Source organism: Oncorhynchus clarkii, chromosome 33 (genome assembly GCF_045791955.1).
Source record: "Oncorhynchus clarkii lewisi isolate Uvic-CL-2024 chromosome 33, UVic_Ocla_1.0, whole genome shotgun sequence".
NCBI classification, from domain to species: Eukaryota; Metazoa; Chordata; class Actinopteri; order Salmoniformes; family Salmonidae; genus Oncorhynchus; species Oncorhynchus clarkii.
Genome location: NC_092179.1, coordinates 33,679,248 through 33,697,470, shown reverse-complemented (window position 1 = coordinate 33,697,470; position 18,223 = coordinate 33,679,248). Strand labels below are relative to the sequence as shown.

At 46.3% G+C, this 18,223-nt stretch overlaps 1 protein-coding gene across 2 annotated transcripts in view; it reads left to right on the top strand.

Moving 5' to 3' along the window:
* The window catches only part of LOC139392751 (protein tyrosine phosphatase receptor type O), a 129,456-nt gene that overhangs the window by 83,247 nt on the left and 27,986 nt on the right, over positions 1–18,223 (top strand). For both annotated transcript variants that reach the window (XM_071140995.1, XM_071140994.1), the window contains exons 14-15: positions 7,168–7,306; positions 16,943–17,063. In XM_071140995.1, the coding sequence (XP_070997096.1) occupies positions 7,168–7,306; positions 16,943–17,063 (260 nt within the window). The remainder of the gene's footprint in view (positions 1–7,167; positions 7,307–16,942; positions 17,064–18,223) is intronic.

Genomic DNA, 18,223 nt, shown 5'->3' with positions numbered 1-18,223 from the left:
ACATTGTATCAACTATTAACTGGGTCAGTCTGAAGCTGGTGTTAGTGAACTGAAACATTGTATCAACTATTAACTGGGTCAGTCTGAAGCTGGTGCTAGTGAACTGAAACATTGTATCAACTATTAACTGGGTCAGTCTGAAGCTGGTGCTAGTGAACTGAAACATTGTATCAACTATTAACTGGGTCAGTCTGAAGCTAGTACTAGTGAACTGAAACATTGTATCAACTATTAACTGGGTCAGTCTGAAGCTGGTGCTAGTGAACTGAAACATTGTATCAACTATTAACTGGGTCAGTCTGAAGCTGGTGCTAGTGAACTGAAACATTGTATCAACTATTAACTGGGTCAGTCTGAAGCTGGTGTTAGTGAACTGAAACATTGTATCAACTATTAACTGGGTCAGTCTGAAGCTGGTGCTAGTGAACTGAAACATTGTATCAACTATTAACTGGGTCAGTCTGAAGCTGGTGCTAGTGAACTGAAACATTGTATCAACTATTAACTGGGTCAGTCTGAAGCTAGTACTAGTGAACTGAAACATTGTATCAACTATTAACTGGGTCAGTCTGAAGCTGGTGCTAGTGAACTGAAACATTGTATCAACTATTAACTGGGTCAGTCTGAAGCTGGTGCTAGTGAACTGAAACATTGTATCAACTATTAACTGGGTCAGTCTGAAGCTGGTGTTAGTGAACTGAAACATTGTATCAACTATTAACTGGGTCAGTCTGAAGCTGGTGTTAGTGAACTGAAACATTGTATCAACTATTAACTGGGTCAGTCTGAAGCTGGTGCTAGTGAACTGAAACATTGTATCAACTATTAACTGGGTCAGTCTGAAGCTGGTGCTAGTGAACTGAAACATTGTATCAACTATTAACTGGGTCAGTCTGAAGCTGCTGCTAGTGAACTGAAACATTGCATCAAGTATTCAGGGCCCATAGAGGCCCAGTAAGCTCCGGACAGACATGCTGTTGGCTACGTGTGCAGGGATAAGCGGTAATCAGGTTGTTTATGTTTCCACCGGGTCAGAGCATTACATTTTCTCCCCTGTCATGCTGAGTGGTTATCAAAAGGGCGAGAGCTGGATAGATGTTTCTAATGGGCTACGTTGGGGAACTATTGACATTCTCAACGGATGTCAAAACAGACTTTGTTTACTTGTTGCTGTTGGCGAATAAAACATAACTTTGAGAAGCTCCACGGTGATGGTGAGTTAAGACAATCAGAAACCGTATCGGATCCCCAAATGGACACATTTACAGGCCTACATTTGTCCACAGGCCTGGTAGACTAGGACTACTTCTACACGTTATCAATTCCTGTCCTTACTCAACAGTGACTGGAGCGCTCCAGGTAGACTAGGACTACTTCTACAGGTAATCAGTTCCTGTCCTTACTCAACAGGTAGACTAGGACTACTTCTACAGGTAATCAGTTCCTGTCCTTACTCAACAGGTAGACTAGGACTACTTCTACAGGTAATCAGTTCCTGTCCTTACTCAACAGGTAGACTAGGACTACTGCTACAGGTAATCAGTTCCTGTCTTTACTCAACAGGTAGACTAGGACTACTTCTACAGGTAATCAGTTCCTGTCTTTACTCAACAGGTAGACTAGGACTACTTCTACAGGTAATCAGTTCCTGTCCTTACTCAACAGGTAGACTAGGACTACTTCTACAGGTAATCAGTTCCTGTCTTTACTCAACAGGTAGACTAGGACTACTTCTACAGGTAATCAGTTCCTGTCTTTACTCAACAGGTAGACTAGGACTACTTCTACAGGTAATCAGTTCCTGTCTTTACTCAACAGGTAGACTAGGACTACTTCTACAGGTAATCAGTTCCTGTCCTTACTCAACAGGTAGACTAGGACTACTTCTACAGGTAATCAGTTCCTGTCCTTACTCAACAGGTAGACTAGGACTACTTCTACAGGTAATCAGTTCCTGTCCTTACTCAACAGGTAGACTAGGACTACTTCTACAGGTAATCAGTTCCTGTCTGTACTCAACAGGTAGACTAGGACTACTTCTACAGGTAATCAGTTCCTGTCTGTACTCAACAGGTAGACTAGGACTACTTCTACAGGTAATCAGTTCCTGTCCTTACTCAACAGGTAGACTAGGACTACTTCTACAGGTAATCAGTTCCTGTCTGTACTCAACAGGTAGACTAGGACTACTTCTACAGGTAATCAGTTCCTGTCCTTACTCAACAGGTAGACTAGGACTACTTCTACAGGTAATCAGTTCCTGTCCTTACTCAACAGGTAGACTAGGACTACTTCTACAGGTAATCAGTTCCTGTCCTTACTCAACAGGTAGACTAGGACTACTTCTACAGGTAATCAGTTCCTGTCCTTACTCAACAGGTAGACTAGGACTACTTCTACAGGTAATCAGTTCCTGTCCTTACTCAACAGGTAGACTAGGACTACTTCTACAGGTAATCAGTTCCTGTCCTTACTCAACAGGTAGACTAGGACTACTTCTACAGGTAATCAGTTCCTGTCTTTACTCAACAGGTAGACTAGGACTACTTCTACAGGTAATCAGTTCCTGTCTTTACTCAACAGGTAGACTAGGACTACTTCTACAGGTAATCAGTTCCTGTCCTTACTCAACAGGTAGACTAGGACTACTTCTACAGGTAATCAGTTCCTGTCCTTACTCAACAGGTAGACTAGGACTACTTCTACAGGTAATCAGTTCCTGTCCTTACTCAACAGGTAGACTAGGACTACTTCTACAGGTAATCAGTTCCTGTCCTTACTCAACAGGTAGACTAGGACTACTTCTACAGGTAATCAGTTCCTGTCTTTACTCAACAGGTAGACTAGGACTACTTCTACAGGTAATCAGTTCCTGTCCTTACTCAACAGGTAGACTAGGACTACTTCTACAGGTAATCAGTTCCTGTCCTTACTCAACAGGTAGACTAGGACTACTTCTACAGGTAATCAGTTCCTGTCCTTACTCAACAGGTAGACTAGGACTACTTCTACAGGTAATCAGTTCCTGTCCTTACTCAACAGGTAGACTAGGACTACTTCTACAGGTAATCAGTTCCTGTCTTTACTCAACAGGTAGACTAGGACTACTTCTACAGGTAATCAGTTCCTGTCCTTACTCAACAGGTAGACTAGGACTACTTCTATAGGTAATCAGTTCCTGTCTGTACTCAACAGGTAGACTAGGACTACTTCTATAGGTAATCAGTTCCTGTCCTTACTCAACAGGTAGACTAGGACTACTTCTACAGGTAATCAGTTCCTGTCCTTACTCAACAGGTAGACTAGGACTACTTCTACAGGTAATCAGTTCCTGTCTTTACTCAACAGGTAGACTAGGACTACTTCTACAGGTAATCAGTTCCTGTCTTTACTCAACAGGTAGACTAGGACTACTTCTATAGGTAATCAGTTCCTGTCTGTACTCAACAGGTAGACTAGGACTACTTCTACAGGTAATCAGTTCCTGTCTGTACTCAACAGGTAGACTAGGACTACTTCTATAGGTAATCAGTTCCTGTCCTTACTCAACAGGTAGACTAGGACTACTTCTACAGGTAATCAGTTCCTGTCTTTACTCAACGGGTAGACTAGGACTACTTCTACAGGTAATCAGTTCCTGTCCTTACTCAACAGGTAGACTAGGACTACTTCTACAGGTAATCAGTTCCTGTCTTTACTCAACAGGTAGACTAGGACTACTTCTACAGGTAATCAGTTCCTGTCCTTACTCAACAGGTAGACTAGGACTACTTCTACAGGTAATCAGTTCCTGTCCTTACTCAACAGGTAGACTAGGACTACTTCTACAGGTAATCAATTCCTGTCCTTACTCAACAGGTAGACTAGGACTACTTCTACAGGTAATCAGTTCCTGTCTTTACTCAACAGGTAGACTAGGACTACTTCTACAGGTAATCAGTTCCTGTCTTTACTCAACAGGTAGACTAGGACTACTTCTACAGGTAATCAGTTCCTGTCTGTACTCAACAGGTAGACTAGGACTACTTCTACAGGTAATCAGTTCCTGTCCTTACTCAACAGGTAGACTATGACTACTTCTATAGGTAATCAGTTCCTGTCCTTACTCAACAGGTAGACTAGGACTACTTCTACAGGTAATCAGTTCCTGTCTTTACTCAACAGGTAGACTAGGACTACTTCTACAGGTAATCAGTTCCTGTCTGTACTCAACAGGTAGACTAGGACTACTTCTACAGGTAATCAGTTCCTGTCCTTACTCAACAGGTAGACTAGGACTACTTCTACAGGTAATCAGTTCCTGTCCTTACTCAACAGGTAGACTAGGGCTACTTCTACAGGTAATCAGTTCCTGTCCTTACTCAACAGGTAGACTAGGACTACTTCTACAGGTAATCAGTTCCTGTCTTTACTCAACAGGTAGACTAGGACTACTTCTACAGGTAATCAGTTCCTGTCCTTACTCAACAGGTAGACTAGGACTACTTCTACAGGTAATCAGTTCCTGTCCTTACTCAACAGGTAGACTAGGACTACTTCTACAGGTAATCAGTTCCTGTCTTTACTCAACAGGTAGACTAGGACTACTTCTACAGGTAATCAGTTCCTGTCCTTACTCAACAGGTAGACTAGGACTACTTCTACAGGTAATCAGTTCCTGTCTGTACTCAACAGGTAGACTAGGACTACTTCTACAGGTAATCAGTTCCTGTCTTTACTCAACAGGTAGACTAGGACTACTTCTACAGGTAATCAGTTCCTGTCTGTACTCAACAGGTAGACTAGGACTACTTCTACAGGTAATCAGTTCCTGTCCTTACTCAACAGGTAGACTAGGACTACTTCTACAGGTAATCAGTTCCTGTCTGTACTCAACAGGTAGACTAGGACTACTTCTACAGGTAATCAGTTCCTGTCCTTACTCAACAGGTAGACTAGGACTACTTCTACAGGTAATCAGTTCCTGTCCTTACTCAACAGGTAGACTAGGACTACTTCTACAGGTAATCAGTTCCTGTCTGTACTCAACAGGTAGACTAGGACTACTTCTACAGGTAATCAGTTCCTGTCTGTACTCAACAGGTAGACTAGGACTACTTCTACAGGTAATCAGTTCCTGTCTGTACTCAACAGGTAGACTAGGACTACTTCTACAGGTAATCAGTTCCTGTCCTTACTCAACAGGTAGACTAGGACTACTTCTACAGGTAATCAGTTCCTGTCTTTACTCAACAGGTAGACTAGGACTACTTCTACAGGTAATCAGTTCCTGTCCTTACTCAACAGTGACTGGACCGCTCCAAACAAAAGACAACGAATAAATTGACAAAACTCGTAAATGAAATAAACCAAAACTTGTTTCTCACCAGTGTAGCCTAGGTTACGCTGTAAACAACATGTCCACTCGCACAATGACAACGGAAGACTGTAATAAGACTATATTGAATGCATTAAACGACCTGACTGTAACCGTAGTAACAAACATTGTATATGATAAATGATGGTAAAAATGTTTACATTTACTACTGGTGATACTGGTGTGCCATCCCTGCAGCCTACGCAATGGATTAGTCCACTGAGACAGACCTCCGCAATGGATTAGTCCACTGAGACAGGCCTCCGCAATGGATTAGTCCACTCAGACAGGCCTCTACAATGGATTAGTCCACTGAGACAGGTCTCCGCAATGGATTAGTCCACTCAGACAGGCCTCTACAATGGATTAGTCCACTGAGACAGGTCTCCGCAATGGATTAGTCCACTCAGACAGGCCTCCGCAATGGATTAGTCCACTGAGACAGGCCTCTACAATGGATTAGTCCACTCAGACAGGCCTCCACAATGGATTAGTCCACTGAGACTGGCCTCTACAATGGATTAGTCCACTGAGACAGGACTCTACAATGGATTAGTCCACTCAGACAGGCCTCCACAATGGATTAGTCCACTCAGACAGGCCTCCGCAATGGATTAGTCCACTGAGAAAGGCCTCTACAATGGATTAGTCCACTCAGACAGGCCTCCACAATGGATTAGTCCACTCAGACAGGCCTCTATAATGGATTAGTCCACTGAGACAGGTCTCTACAATGGATTAGTCCACTAGACAGGCCTCTACAGTGGATTAGTCCACTCAGACAGGCCTCTATAATGGATTAGTCCACTGAGACAGACCTCCGCAATGGATTAGTCCACTCAGACAGGCCTCCGCAATGGATTAGTCCACTCAGACAGGCCTCCGCAATGGATTAGTCCACTCAGAAAGACCTCCGCAATGGATTAGTCCACTCAGAAAGACCTCTACAATGGATTAGTCCACTTAGACAGGCCTCTACAATGGATTAGTCCACTAGACAGGCCTCTACAATGGATTAGTCCACTCAGACAGACCTCTACAATGGATTAGTCCACTCAGACAGGCCTCTACAATGGATTAGTCCACTCAGACAGGTCTCTACAATGGATTAGTCCACTCAGAAAGACCTCGACAATGGATTAGTCCACTCAGACAGGTCTCTACAATGGATTAGTCCACTTAGACAGGCCTCTACAATGGATTAGTCCACTCAGACAGACCTCTATAATGGATTAGTCCACTCAGACAGACCTCTATAATGGATTAGTCCACTCAGACAGGCCTCTACAATGGATTAGTCCACTCAGACAGGCCTCTATAATGGATTAGTCCACTCAGACAGGCCTCTACAATGGATTAGTCCACTCAGACAGGCCTCTATAATGGATTAGTCCACTCAGACAGGCCTCTACAATGGATTAGTCCACTAGACAGGCCTCTACAATGGATTAGTCCACTCAGACAGACCTCTACAATGGATTAGTCCACTCAGACAGGACTCTACAATGGATTAGTCCACTAAGACAGGTCTCTACAATGGATTAGTCCACTCAGACAGGCCTCTACAATGGATTAGTCCACTCAGACAGGCCTCTACAATGGATTAGTCCACTCAGACAGGCCTGAATCAGACAGTAGATAGTAGTGTTCTGTCCTTGTAGTATGTTCTCTGTTCTCTCTGTCCTTGCAGTATGTTCTCTGTTCTCTCTGTTCTACAGTACGGTGTTCTGTCCTTCCAGTATGTTCTCTGTTCTCTCTGTCCTACAGTACGGTGTTCTGTCCTTCCAGTATGTTCTCTGTTCTCTCTGCAGGCTCGGGAGCCTCTAACAGCCCAGTCCCATGTGGTGACAGTGTCCAGCCTGCTACCCTCCTCCTCCTATAACTGCAGTGTGATCAGTTATAGCTACAGTACGCCCAGCGAGCCAGCTTTCATACACATCTCTACTACAGGTACAGCCAGCCTTCATACACACCACTACTACAGGTACAGCCAGCCTTCATACACATCACTACTACAGGTACAGTCAGCCTTCATACACATCTCTACTACAGGTACAGTCAGTCAGCCTTCATACACATCTCTACTACAGGTACAGCCAGCCTTCATACACATCACTACTACAGGTACAGTCAGCCTTCATACACATCTCTACTACAGGTACAGTCAGCCTTCATACACATCTCTACTACAGGTACAGTCAGTCACTCTTCATACACATCTCTACTACAGGTACAGTCAGCCTTCATACACATCTCTACTACAGGTACAGTCAGTCAGCCTTCATACACATCTCTACTACAGGTACAGTCAGCCTTCATACACATCTCTACTACAGGTACAGTCAGCCTTCATACACATCTCTACTACAGGTACAGTCGGCCTTCATACACATCACTACTACAGGTACAGTCAGCCTTCATACACATCTCGACTACAGGGACAGTCAGCCTTCATACACATCTCTACTACAGGTACAGTCAGTCAGCCTTCATACACATCTCTACTACAGGTGCAGTCAGCCTTCATACACATCTCTACAACAGGTACAGTCAGCCTTCATACACATCACTACTACAGGTACAGTCAGCCTTCATACACATCTCTACTAAAGGTACAGTAAGCCTTCATACACATCTCTACTACAGGTACAGTCAGCCTTCATACACATCTCTACTACAGGTACAGTCATCCTTCATACACATCTCTACTACAGGTACAGTCAGCCTTCATACACATCTCTACTACAGGTACAGTCAGTCAGCTTTCATACACATCTCTACTACAGGTACAGTCAGCCTTCATACACATCTCTACTACAGGTACAGTCAGCCTTCATACACATCACTACTACAGGTACAGTCAGCCTTCATACACATCTCTACTACAGGTACAGTCATCCTTCATACACATCTCTACTACAGGTACAGTCAGCCTTCATACACATCTCTACTACAGGTACAGTCAGTCAGCCTTCATACACATTTCTACTACAGGTACAGTCAGGCTTCATACACATCACTACTACAGGTACAGTCAGTCTTCATACACATCTCTACTACAGGTACAGTCAGTCAGCCTTCATACACATCACTACTACAGGTACAGTCAGCCTTCATACACATCTCTACTACAGGTACAGTCAGCCTTCATACACATCTCTACTACAGGTACAGTCAGCCTTCATACACATCTCTACTACAGGTACAGTCAGCCTGCATACACATCTCTAATAGAAGTACAGTCAGCCTTCATACACATTTCTACTCTAGGTACAGTCAGCCTTCATACACATCACTACTACAGGTACAGTCAGCCTTCATACACATCTCTACTACAGGTACAGTCAGCCTTCATACACATCTCTACTACAGGTACAGTCAGCCTTCATACACATCTCTACTACAGGTACAGTCAGCCTTCATACACATCTCTACTACAGGTACAGTCAGTCAGCCTTCATACACATCTCTACTACAGGTACAGTCAGTCAGCCTTCATACACATCTCTAATAGAGGTACAGTCAGCCTTCATACACATCTCTACTACAGGTACAGTCAGCCTTCATACACATCTCTACTACAGGTACAGTCAGCCTTCATACACATCTCTACTACAGGTACAGTCATCCTTCATACACATCTCTACTCTAGGTACAGTCAGCCTTCATACACATCTCTACTACAGGTACAGTCAGCCTTCATACACATCTCTACTACAGGTACAGTCAGCCTTCATACACATCTCTACTACAGGTACAGTCAGCCTTCATACACATCTCTACTACAGGTACAGTCATCCTTCATACACATCTCTACTCTAGGTACAGTCAGCCTTCATACACATCTCTACTACAGGTGCAGTCAGCCTTCATACACATCTCTACAACAGGTACAGTCAGCCTTCATACACATCACTACTACAGGTACAGTCAGCCTTCATACACATCTCTACTAAAGGTACAGTAAGCCTTCATACACATCTCTACTACAGGTACAGTCAGCCTTCATACACATCTCTACTACAGGTACAGTCAGTCAGCCTTCATACACATCTCTACTACAGGTACAGTCAGCCTTCATACACATCTCTACTACAGGTACAGTCAGCCTTCATACACATCACTACTACAGGTACAGTCAGCCTTCATACACATCTCTACTACAGGTACAGTCATCCTTCATACACATCTCTACTACAGGTACAGTCAGCCTTCATACACATCTCTACTACAGGTACAGTCAGTCAGCCTTCATACACATTTCTACTACAGGTACAGTCAGGCTTCATACACATCACTACTACAGGTACAGTCAGTCAGCCTTCATACACATCACTACTACAGGTACAGTCAGCCTTCATACACATCTCTACTACAGGTACAGTCAGCCTTCATACACATCTCTACTACAGGTACAGTCAGCCTTCATACACATCTCTACTACAGGTACAGTCAGCCTTCATACACATCTCTACTACAGGTACAGTCAGCCTTCATACACATCTCTACTACAGGTACAGTCAGCCTTCATACACATCTCTACTACAGGTACAGTCAGCCTTCATACACATCTCTACTACAGGTACAGTCAGCCTTCATACACATCTCTACTACAGGTACAGTCAGCCTGCATACACATCTCTAATAGAGGTACAGTCAGCCTTCATACACATTTCTACTCTAGGTACAGTCAGCCTTCATACACATCACTACTACAGGTACAGTCAGCCTTCATACACATCTCTACTACAGGTACAGTCAGCCTTCATACACATCTCTACTACAGGTACAGTCAGCCTTCATACACATCTCTACTACAGGTACAGTCAGCCTTCATACACATCTCTACTACAGGTACAGTCAGTCAGCCTTCATACACATCTCTACTACAGGTACAGTCAGTCAGCCTTCATACACATCTCTAATAGAGGTACAGTCAGCCTTCATACACATCTCTACTACAGGTACAGTCAGCCTTCATACACATCTCTACTACAGGTACAGTCAGCCTTCATACACATCTCTACTACAGGTACAGTCATCCTTCATACACATCTCTACTCTAGGTACAGTCAGCCTTCATACACATCTCTACTACAGGTACAGTCAGCCTTCATACACATCTCTACTACAGGTACAGTCAGCCTTCATACACATCTCTACTACAGGTACAGTCAGCCTTCATACACATCTCTACTACAGGTACAGTCATCCTTCATACACATCTCTACTCTAGGTACAGTCAGCCTTCATACACATCTCTACTACAGGTGCAGTCAGCCTGCATACACATCTCTACAACAGGTACAGTCAGCCTTCATACACATCACTACTACAGGTACAGTCAGCCTTCATACACATCTCTACTAAAGGTACAGTAAGCCTTCATACACATCTCTACTACAGGTACAGTCAGCCTTCATACACATCTCTACTACAGGTACAGTCAGTCAGCCTTCATACACATCTCTACTACAGGTACAGTCAGCCTTCATACACATCTCTACTAAAGGTACAGTCAGCCTTCATACACATCACTACTACAGGTACAGTCAGCCTTCATACACATCTCTACTACAGGTACAGTCATCCTTCATACACATCTCTACTACAGGTACAGTCAGCCTTCATACACATCTCTACTACAGGTACAGTCAGTCAGCCTTCATGCACATTTCTACTACAGGTACAGTCAGGCTTCATACACATCACTACTACAGGTACAGTCAGCCTTCATACACATCTCTACTACAGGTACAGTCAGTCAGCCTTCATACACATCACTACTACAGGTACAGTCAGCCTTCATACACATCTCTACTACAGGTACAGTCAGCCTTCATACACATCTCTACTACAGGTACAGTCAGCCTTCATACACATCTCTACTACAGGTACAGTCAGCCTTCATACACATCTCTAATAGAGGTACAGTCAGCCTTCATACACATTTCTACTCTAGGTACAGTCAGCCTTCATACACATCACTACTACAGGTACAGTCAGCCTTCATACACATCTCTACTACAGGTACAGTCAGCCTTCATACACATCTCTACTACAGGTACAGTCAGCTTTCATACACATCTCTACTACAGGTACAGTCAGCCTTCATACACATCTCTACTACAGGTACAGTCAGTCAGCCTTCATACACATCTCTAATAGAGGTACAGTCAGCCTTCATACACATCTCTACAACAGGTACAGTCAGCCTTCATACACATCTCTACTACAGGTACAGTCAGCCTTCATACACATCTCTACTACAGGTACAGTCATCCTTCATACACATCTCTACTCTAGGTACAGTCAGCCTTCATACACATCTCTACTACAGGTACAGTCAGCCTTCATACACATCTCTACTACAGGTACAGTCAGCCTTCATACACATCTCTACTACAGGTACAGTCAGCCTTCATACACATCTCTACTACAGGTACAGTCATCCTTCATACACATCTCTACTCTAGGTACAGTCAGCCTTCATACACATCTCTAATAGAGGTACAGTCAGCCTTCATACACATCTCTACTACAGGCACAGTCAGCCTTCATACACATCTCTAATAGAGGTATGTTAAACTTCTACAGTTCTACAGTTTTACACTACAGAACAAGTCTGTTTTTAAGAGGTTAACTGCCACTCTCTCTCTCTCCTCTGGTCAAATCTGGTTCCTGTTTTCTAGAAGGCCAATGTCAGCTGGCTGTAGTGGACCACACCCAACCATTCTGACTCAAATGCTGAGTTTCAGATCCTCATTGCTGTGTCTGCAGGCTGTGTGTATGCCTGTTGTATCATCCTGAATCTGTACTGTGTACTGTGCCAGAGAGATGAACCCCAGCGTAGCTCCATCTCTGCTCTAGAGGTCCTCAGTGATAATGACTGTATGTTATTGTCCTCCCAGCCAGAGAGATGAACCCCAGCGTAGCTCCATCTCTGCTCTAGAGGTCCTCAGTGATAATGACTGTATGTTATTGTCCTCCCAGCCAGAGAGATGAACCCCAGCGTAGCTCCATCTCTGCTCTAGAGGTCCTCAGTGATATTGACTGTATGTTCTTGTCCTCCCAGCCAGAGAGATGAACCCCAGCGTAGCTCCATCTCTGCTCTAGAGGTCCTCAGTGATAATGACTGTATGTTCTTGTCCTCCCAGCCAGAGAGATGAACCCCAGCGTAGCTCCATCTCTGCTCTAGAGGTCCTCAGTGATAATGACTGTATGTTATTGTCCTCCCAGCCAGAGAGATGAACCCCAGCGTAGCTCCATCTCTGCTCTAGAGGTCCTCAGTGATATTGACTGTATGTTCTTGTCCTCCCAGCCAGAGAGATGAACCCCAGCGTAGCTCCATCTCTGCTCTAGAGGTCCTCAGTGATATTGACTGTATGTTCTTGTCCTCCCAGACAGAGAGATGAACCCCAGCGTAGCTCCATCTCTGCTCTAGAGGTCCTCAGTGATAATGACTGTATGTTATTGTCCTCCCAGCCAGAGAGATGAACCCCAGCGTAGCTCCATCTCTGCTCTAGAGGTCCTCAGTGATAATGACTGTATGTTATTGTCCTCCCAGCCAGAGAGATGAACCCCAGCGTAGCTCCATCTCTGCTCTAGAGGTCCTCAGTGATAATGACTGTATGTTATTGTCCTCCCAGACAGAGAGATGAACCCCAGCGTAGCTCCATCTCTGCTCTAGAGGTCCTCAGTGATAATGACTGTATGTTATTGTCCTCCCAGCCAGAGAGATGAACCCCAGCGTAGCTCCATCTCTGCTCTAGAGGTCCTCAGTGATAATGACTGTATGTTATTGTCCTCCCAGCCAGAGAGATGAACCCCAGCGTAGCTCCATCTCTGCTCTAGAGGTCCTCAGTGATAATGACTGTATGTTATTGTCCTCCCAGCCAGAGAGATGAACCCCAGCGTAGCTCCATCTCTGCTCTAGAGGTCCTCAGTGATATTGACTGTATGTTCTTGTCCTCCCAGCCAGAGAGATGAACCCCAGCGTAGCTCCATCTCTGCTCTAGAGGTCCTCAGTGATAATGACTGTATGTTATTGTCCTCCCAGCCAGAGAGATGAACCCCAGCGTAGCTCCATCTCTGCTCTAGAGGTCCTCAGTGATAATGACTGTATGTTATTGTCCTCCCAGCCAGAGAGATGAACCCCAGCGTAGCTCCATCTCTGCTCTAGAGGTCCTCAGTGATAATGACTGTATGTTCTTGTCCTCCCAGCCAGAGAGATGAACCCCAGCGTAGCTCCATCTCTGCTCTAGAGGTCCTCAGTGATATTGACTGTATGTTCTTGTCCTCCCAGCCAGAGAGATGAACCCCAGCGTAGCTCCATCTCTGCTCTAGAGGTCCTCAGTGATAATGACTGTATGTTCTTGTCCTCCCAGCCAGAGAGATGAACCCCAGCGTAGCTCCATCTCTGCTCTAGAGGTCCTCAGTGATAATGACTGTATGTTATTGTCCTCCCAGCCAGAGAGATGAACCCCAGCGTAGCTCCATCTCTGCTCTAGAGGTCCTCAGTGATAATGACTGTATGTTATTGTCCTCCCAGCCAGAGAGATGAACCCCAGCGTAGCTCCATCTCTGCTCTAGAGGTCCTCAGTGATAATGACTGTATGTTATTGTCCTCCCAGCCAGAGAGATGAACCCCAGCGTAGCTCCATCTCTGCTCTAGAGGTCCTCAGTGATAATGACTGTATGTTATTGTCCTCCCAGCCAGAGAGATGAACCCCAGCGTAGCTCCATCTCTGCTCTAGAGGTCCTCAGTGATAATGACTGTATGTTCTTGTCCTCCCAGACAGAGAGATGAACCCCAGCGTAGCTCCATCTCTGCTCTAGAGGTCCTCAGTGATAATGACTGTATGTTATTGTCCTCCCAGCCAGAGAGATGAACCCCAGCGTAGCTCCATCTCTGCTCTAGAGGTCCTCAGTGATAATGACTGTATGTTCTTGTCCTCCCAGCCAGAGAGATGAACCCCAGCGTAGCTCCATCTCTGCTCTAGAGGTCCTCAGTGATAATGACTGTATGTTATTGTCCTCCCAGCCAGAGAGATGAACCCCAGCGTAGCTCCATCTCTGCTCTAGAGGTCCTCAGTGATAATGACTGTATGTTATTGTCCTCCCAGACAGAGAGATGAACCCCAGCGTAGCTCCATCTCTGCTCTAGAGGTCCTCAGTGATAATGACTGTATGTTATTGTCCTCCCAGCTAGAGAGATGAACCCCAGCGTAGCTCCATCTCTGCTCTAGAGGTCCTCAGTGATAATGACTGTATGTTATTGTCCTCCCAGCCAGAGAGATGAACCCCAGCGTAGCTCCATCTCTGCTCTAGCAGTCCTCAGTGATAATGACTGTATGTTATTGTCCTCCCAGACAGAGAGATGAACCCCAGCGTAGCTCCATCTCTGCTCTAGAGGTCCTCAGTGATAATGACTGTATGTTATTGTCCTCCCAGCCAGAGAGATGAACCCCAGCGTAGCTCCATCTCTGCTCTAGAGGTCCTCAGTGATAATGACTGTATGTTATTGTCCTCCCAGACAGAGAGATGAACCCCAGCGTAGCTCCATCTCTGCTCTAGAGGTCCTCAGTGATATTGACTGTATGTTATTGTCCTCCCAGCCAGAGAGATGAACCCCAGCGTAGCTCCATCTCTGCTCTAGAGGTCCTCAGTGATAATGACTGTATGTTATTGTCCTCCCAGCCAGAGAGATGAACCCCAGCGTAGCTCCATCTCTGCTCTAGAGGTCCTCAGTGATAATGACTGTATGTTATTGTCCTCCCAGCCAGAGAGATGAACCCCAGCGTAGCTCCATCTCTGCTCTAGAGGTCCTCAGTGATAATGACTGTATGTTATTGTCCTCCCAGCCAGAGAGATGAACCCCAGCGTAGCTCCATCTCTGCTCTAGAGGTCCTCAGTGATAATGACTGTATGTTATTTTCCTCCCAGCCAGAGAGATGAACCCCAGCGTAGCTCCATCTCTGCTCTAGAGGTCCTCAGTGATAATGACTGTATGTTATTGTCCTCCCAGCCAGAGAGATGAACCCCAGCGTAGCTCCATCTCTGCTCTAGAGGTCCTCAGTGATAATGACTGTATGTTATTGTCCTCCCAGCCAGAGAGATGAACCCCAGCGTAGCTCCATCTCTGCTCTAGAGGTCCTCAGTGATAATGACTGTATGTTATTGTCCTCCCAGCCAGAGAGATGAACCCCAGTGTAGCTCCATCTCTGCTCTAGAGGTCCTCAGTGATATTGACTGTATGTTCTTGTCCTCCCAGCCAGAGAGATGAACCCCAGCGTAGCTCCATCTCTGCTCTAGAGGTCCTCAGTGATAATGACTGTATGTTATTGTCCTCCCAGCCAGAGAGATGAACCCCAGCGTAGCTCCATCTCTGCTCTAGAGGTCCTCAGTGATAATGACTGTATGTTCTTGTCCTCCCAGCCAGAGAGATGAACCCCAGCGTAGCTCCATCTCTGCTCTAGAGGTCCTCAGTGATATTGACTGTATGTTCTTGTCCTCCCAGCCAGAGAGATGAACCCCAGCGTAGCTCCATCTCTGCTCTAGAGGTCCTCAGTGATAATGACTGTATGTTATTGTCCTCCCAGCCAGAGAGATGAACCCCAGCGTAGCTCCATCTCTGCTCTAGAGGTCCTCAGTGATAATGACTGTATGTTATTGTCCTCCCAGCCAGAGAGATGAACCCCAGCGTAGCTCCATCTCTGCTCTAGAGGTCCTCAGTGATATTGACTGTATGTTATTGTCCTCCCAGCCAGAGAGATGAACCCCAGCGTAGCTCCATCTCTGCTCTAGAGGTCCTCAGTGATAATGACTGTATGTTATTGTCCTCCCAGCCAGAGAGATGAACCCCAGCGTAGCTCCATCTCTGCTCTAGAGGTCCTCAGTGATAATGACTGTATGTTATTGTCCTCCCAGCCAGAGAGATGAACCCCAGCGTAGCTCCATCTCTGCTCTAGAAGTCCTCTGTGATAATGACTGTATGTTATTGTCCTCCCAGCCAGAGAGATGAACCCCAGCGTAGCTCCATCTCTGCTCTAGAGGTCCTCAGTGATAATGACTGTATGTTATTGTCCTCCCAGCCAGAGAGATGAACCCCAGCGTAGCTGCCATCTCTGCTCTAGAGGTCCTCAGTGATAATGACTGTATGTTCTTGTCCTCCCAGCCAGAGAGATGAACCCCAGCGTAGCTCCATCTCTGCTCTAGAGGTCCTCAGTGATAATGACTGTATGTTATTGTCCTCCCAGCCAGAGAGATGAACCCCAGTGTAGCTCCATCTCTGCTCTAGAGGTCCTCAGTGATAATGACTGTATGTTCTTGTCCTCCCAGCCAGAGAGATGAACCCCAGCGTAGCTCCATCTCTGCTCTAGAGGTCCTCAGTGATAATGACTGTATGTTATTGTCCTCCCAGCCAGAGAGATGAACCCCAGTGTAGCTCCATCTCTGCTCTAGAGGTCCTCAGTGATAATGACTGTATGTTATTGTCCTCCCAGCCAGAGAGATGAACCCCAGTGTAGCTCCATCTCTGCTCTAGAGGTCCTCAGTGATAATGACTGTATGTTATTGTCCTCCCAGCCAGAGAGATGAACCCCAGTGTAGCTGCCATCTCTGCTCTAGCAGTCCTCAGTGTCCTCCTTCTCAGCCTGCTGGTCCTCTTCCTACTGATGCTGCGTAAGAAACACCTGCAGATGGCCAGGTGAGATATGGGGGGGCTGTCCACGTAATGAACACACAAGCCTGACACTAACCTTTCTACAGTTCTGGCTTTTAATATATTTCTGTCAGAAGAGTAAGAAAAATAGAGCTGAACAAGTACAGCCACTGGCTCCTCCTCTCCGCACTGACTACCAAGACCACTGGCTCCTCTCCCCCTGACTACCAAGACCACTGGCTCCTCCTCTCCCCACTGTCTACCAGGACCACTGGCTACTCTCCCTCCTGACTACCAAGACCACTGGCTCCTCTCCCCACTGTCTACCAGGACCACTGGCTCCTCTCCCCACTGTCTACCAAGACCACTGGATCCTCTACCCACTGTCTACCAGGACCACTGGCTCCTCTCCCCCTGACTACCAAGACCACTGGCCCCTCTCCCCCTGACTACCAAGATCACTGGCTCCTCTCCCGCTGACTACCAAGACCACTGGCTCCTCTCCCCCCTGACTACCAAGACCACTGGCTCCTCTCCCCCTGACTACCAAGACCACTGGCTCCTCTCCCCCTGACTACCAAAACCACTGGCTCCTCTCCCCACTGTCTACCATGACCACTGGCTCCTCTCCCCCTGACTACCATGACCACCGGCTCCTCTCCTCCTGACTACCATGACCACTGGCTCCTCTCCCCCTGACTACCAAGACCACTGGCTCCTCTCCTCCTGACTACCAAGACCACTGGCTCCTCTCCTCCTGACTACCATGACCACTGGCTCCTCTCCCCACTGTCTACCAGGACCACTGGCTCCTCTCCCCCTGACTACCAAGACCACTGGCTCCTATCCCCCCTGACTACCAAGACCACTGGCTCCTCTCCTCCTGACTACCATGACCACTGACTCCTCTCCCCCCTGACTACCATGACCACTGGCTCCTCTCCTCCTGACTACCATGACCACTGGCTCCTCTCCTCCCCTGACTACCATGACCACTGGCTCCTCCCCCCCTGACTACCAAGACCACTGGCTCCTCTCCTCCTGACTACCATGACCACTGGCTCCTCTCCTCCCCTGACTACCATGACCACTGGCTCCTCCCCCACCCTGACTACCAAGACCACTGGCTCCTCTCCTCCCCTGACTACCATGACCACTGGCTCCTCCCCCCCTGACTACCAAGACCACTGGCTCCTCTCCTCCTG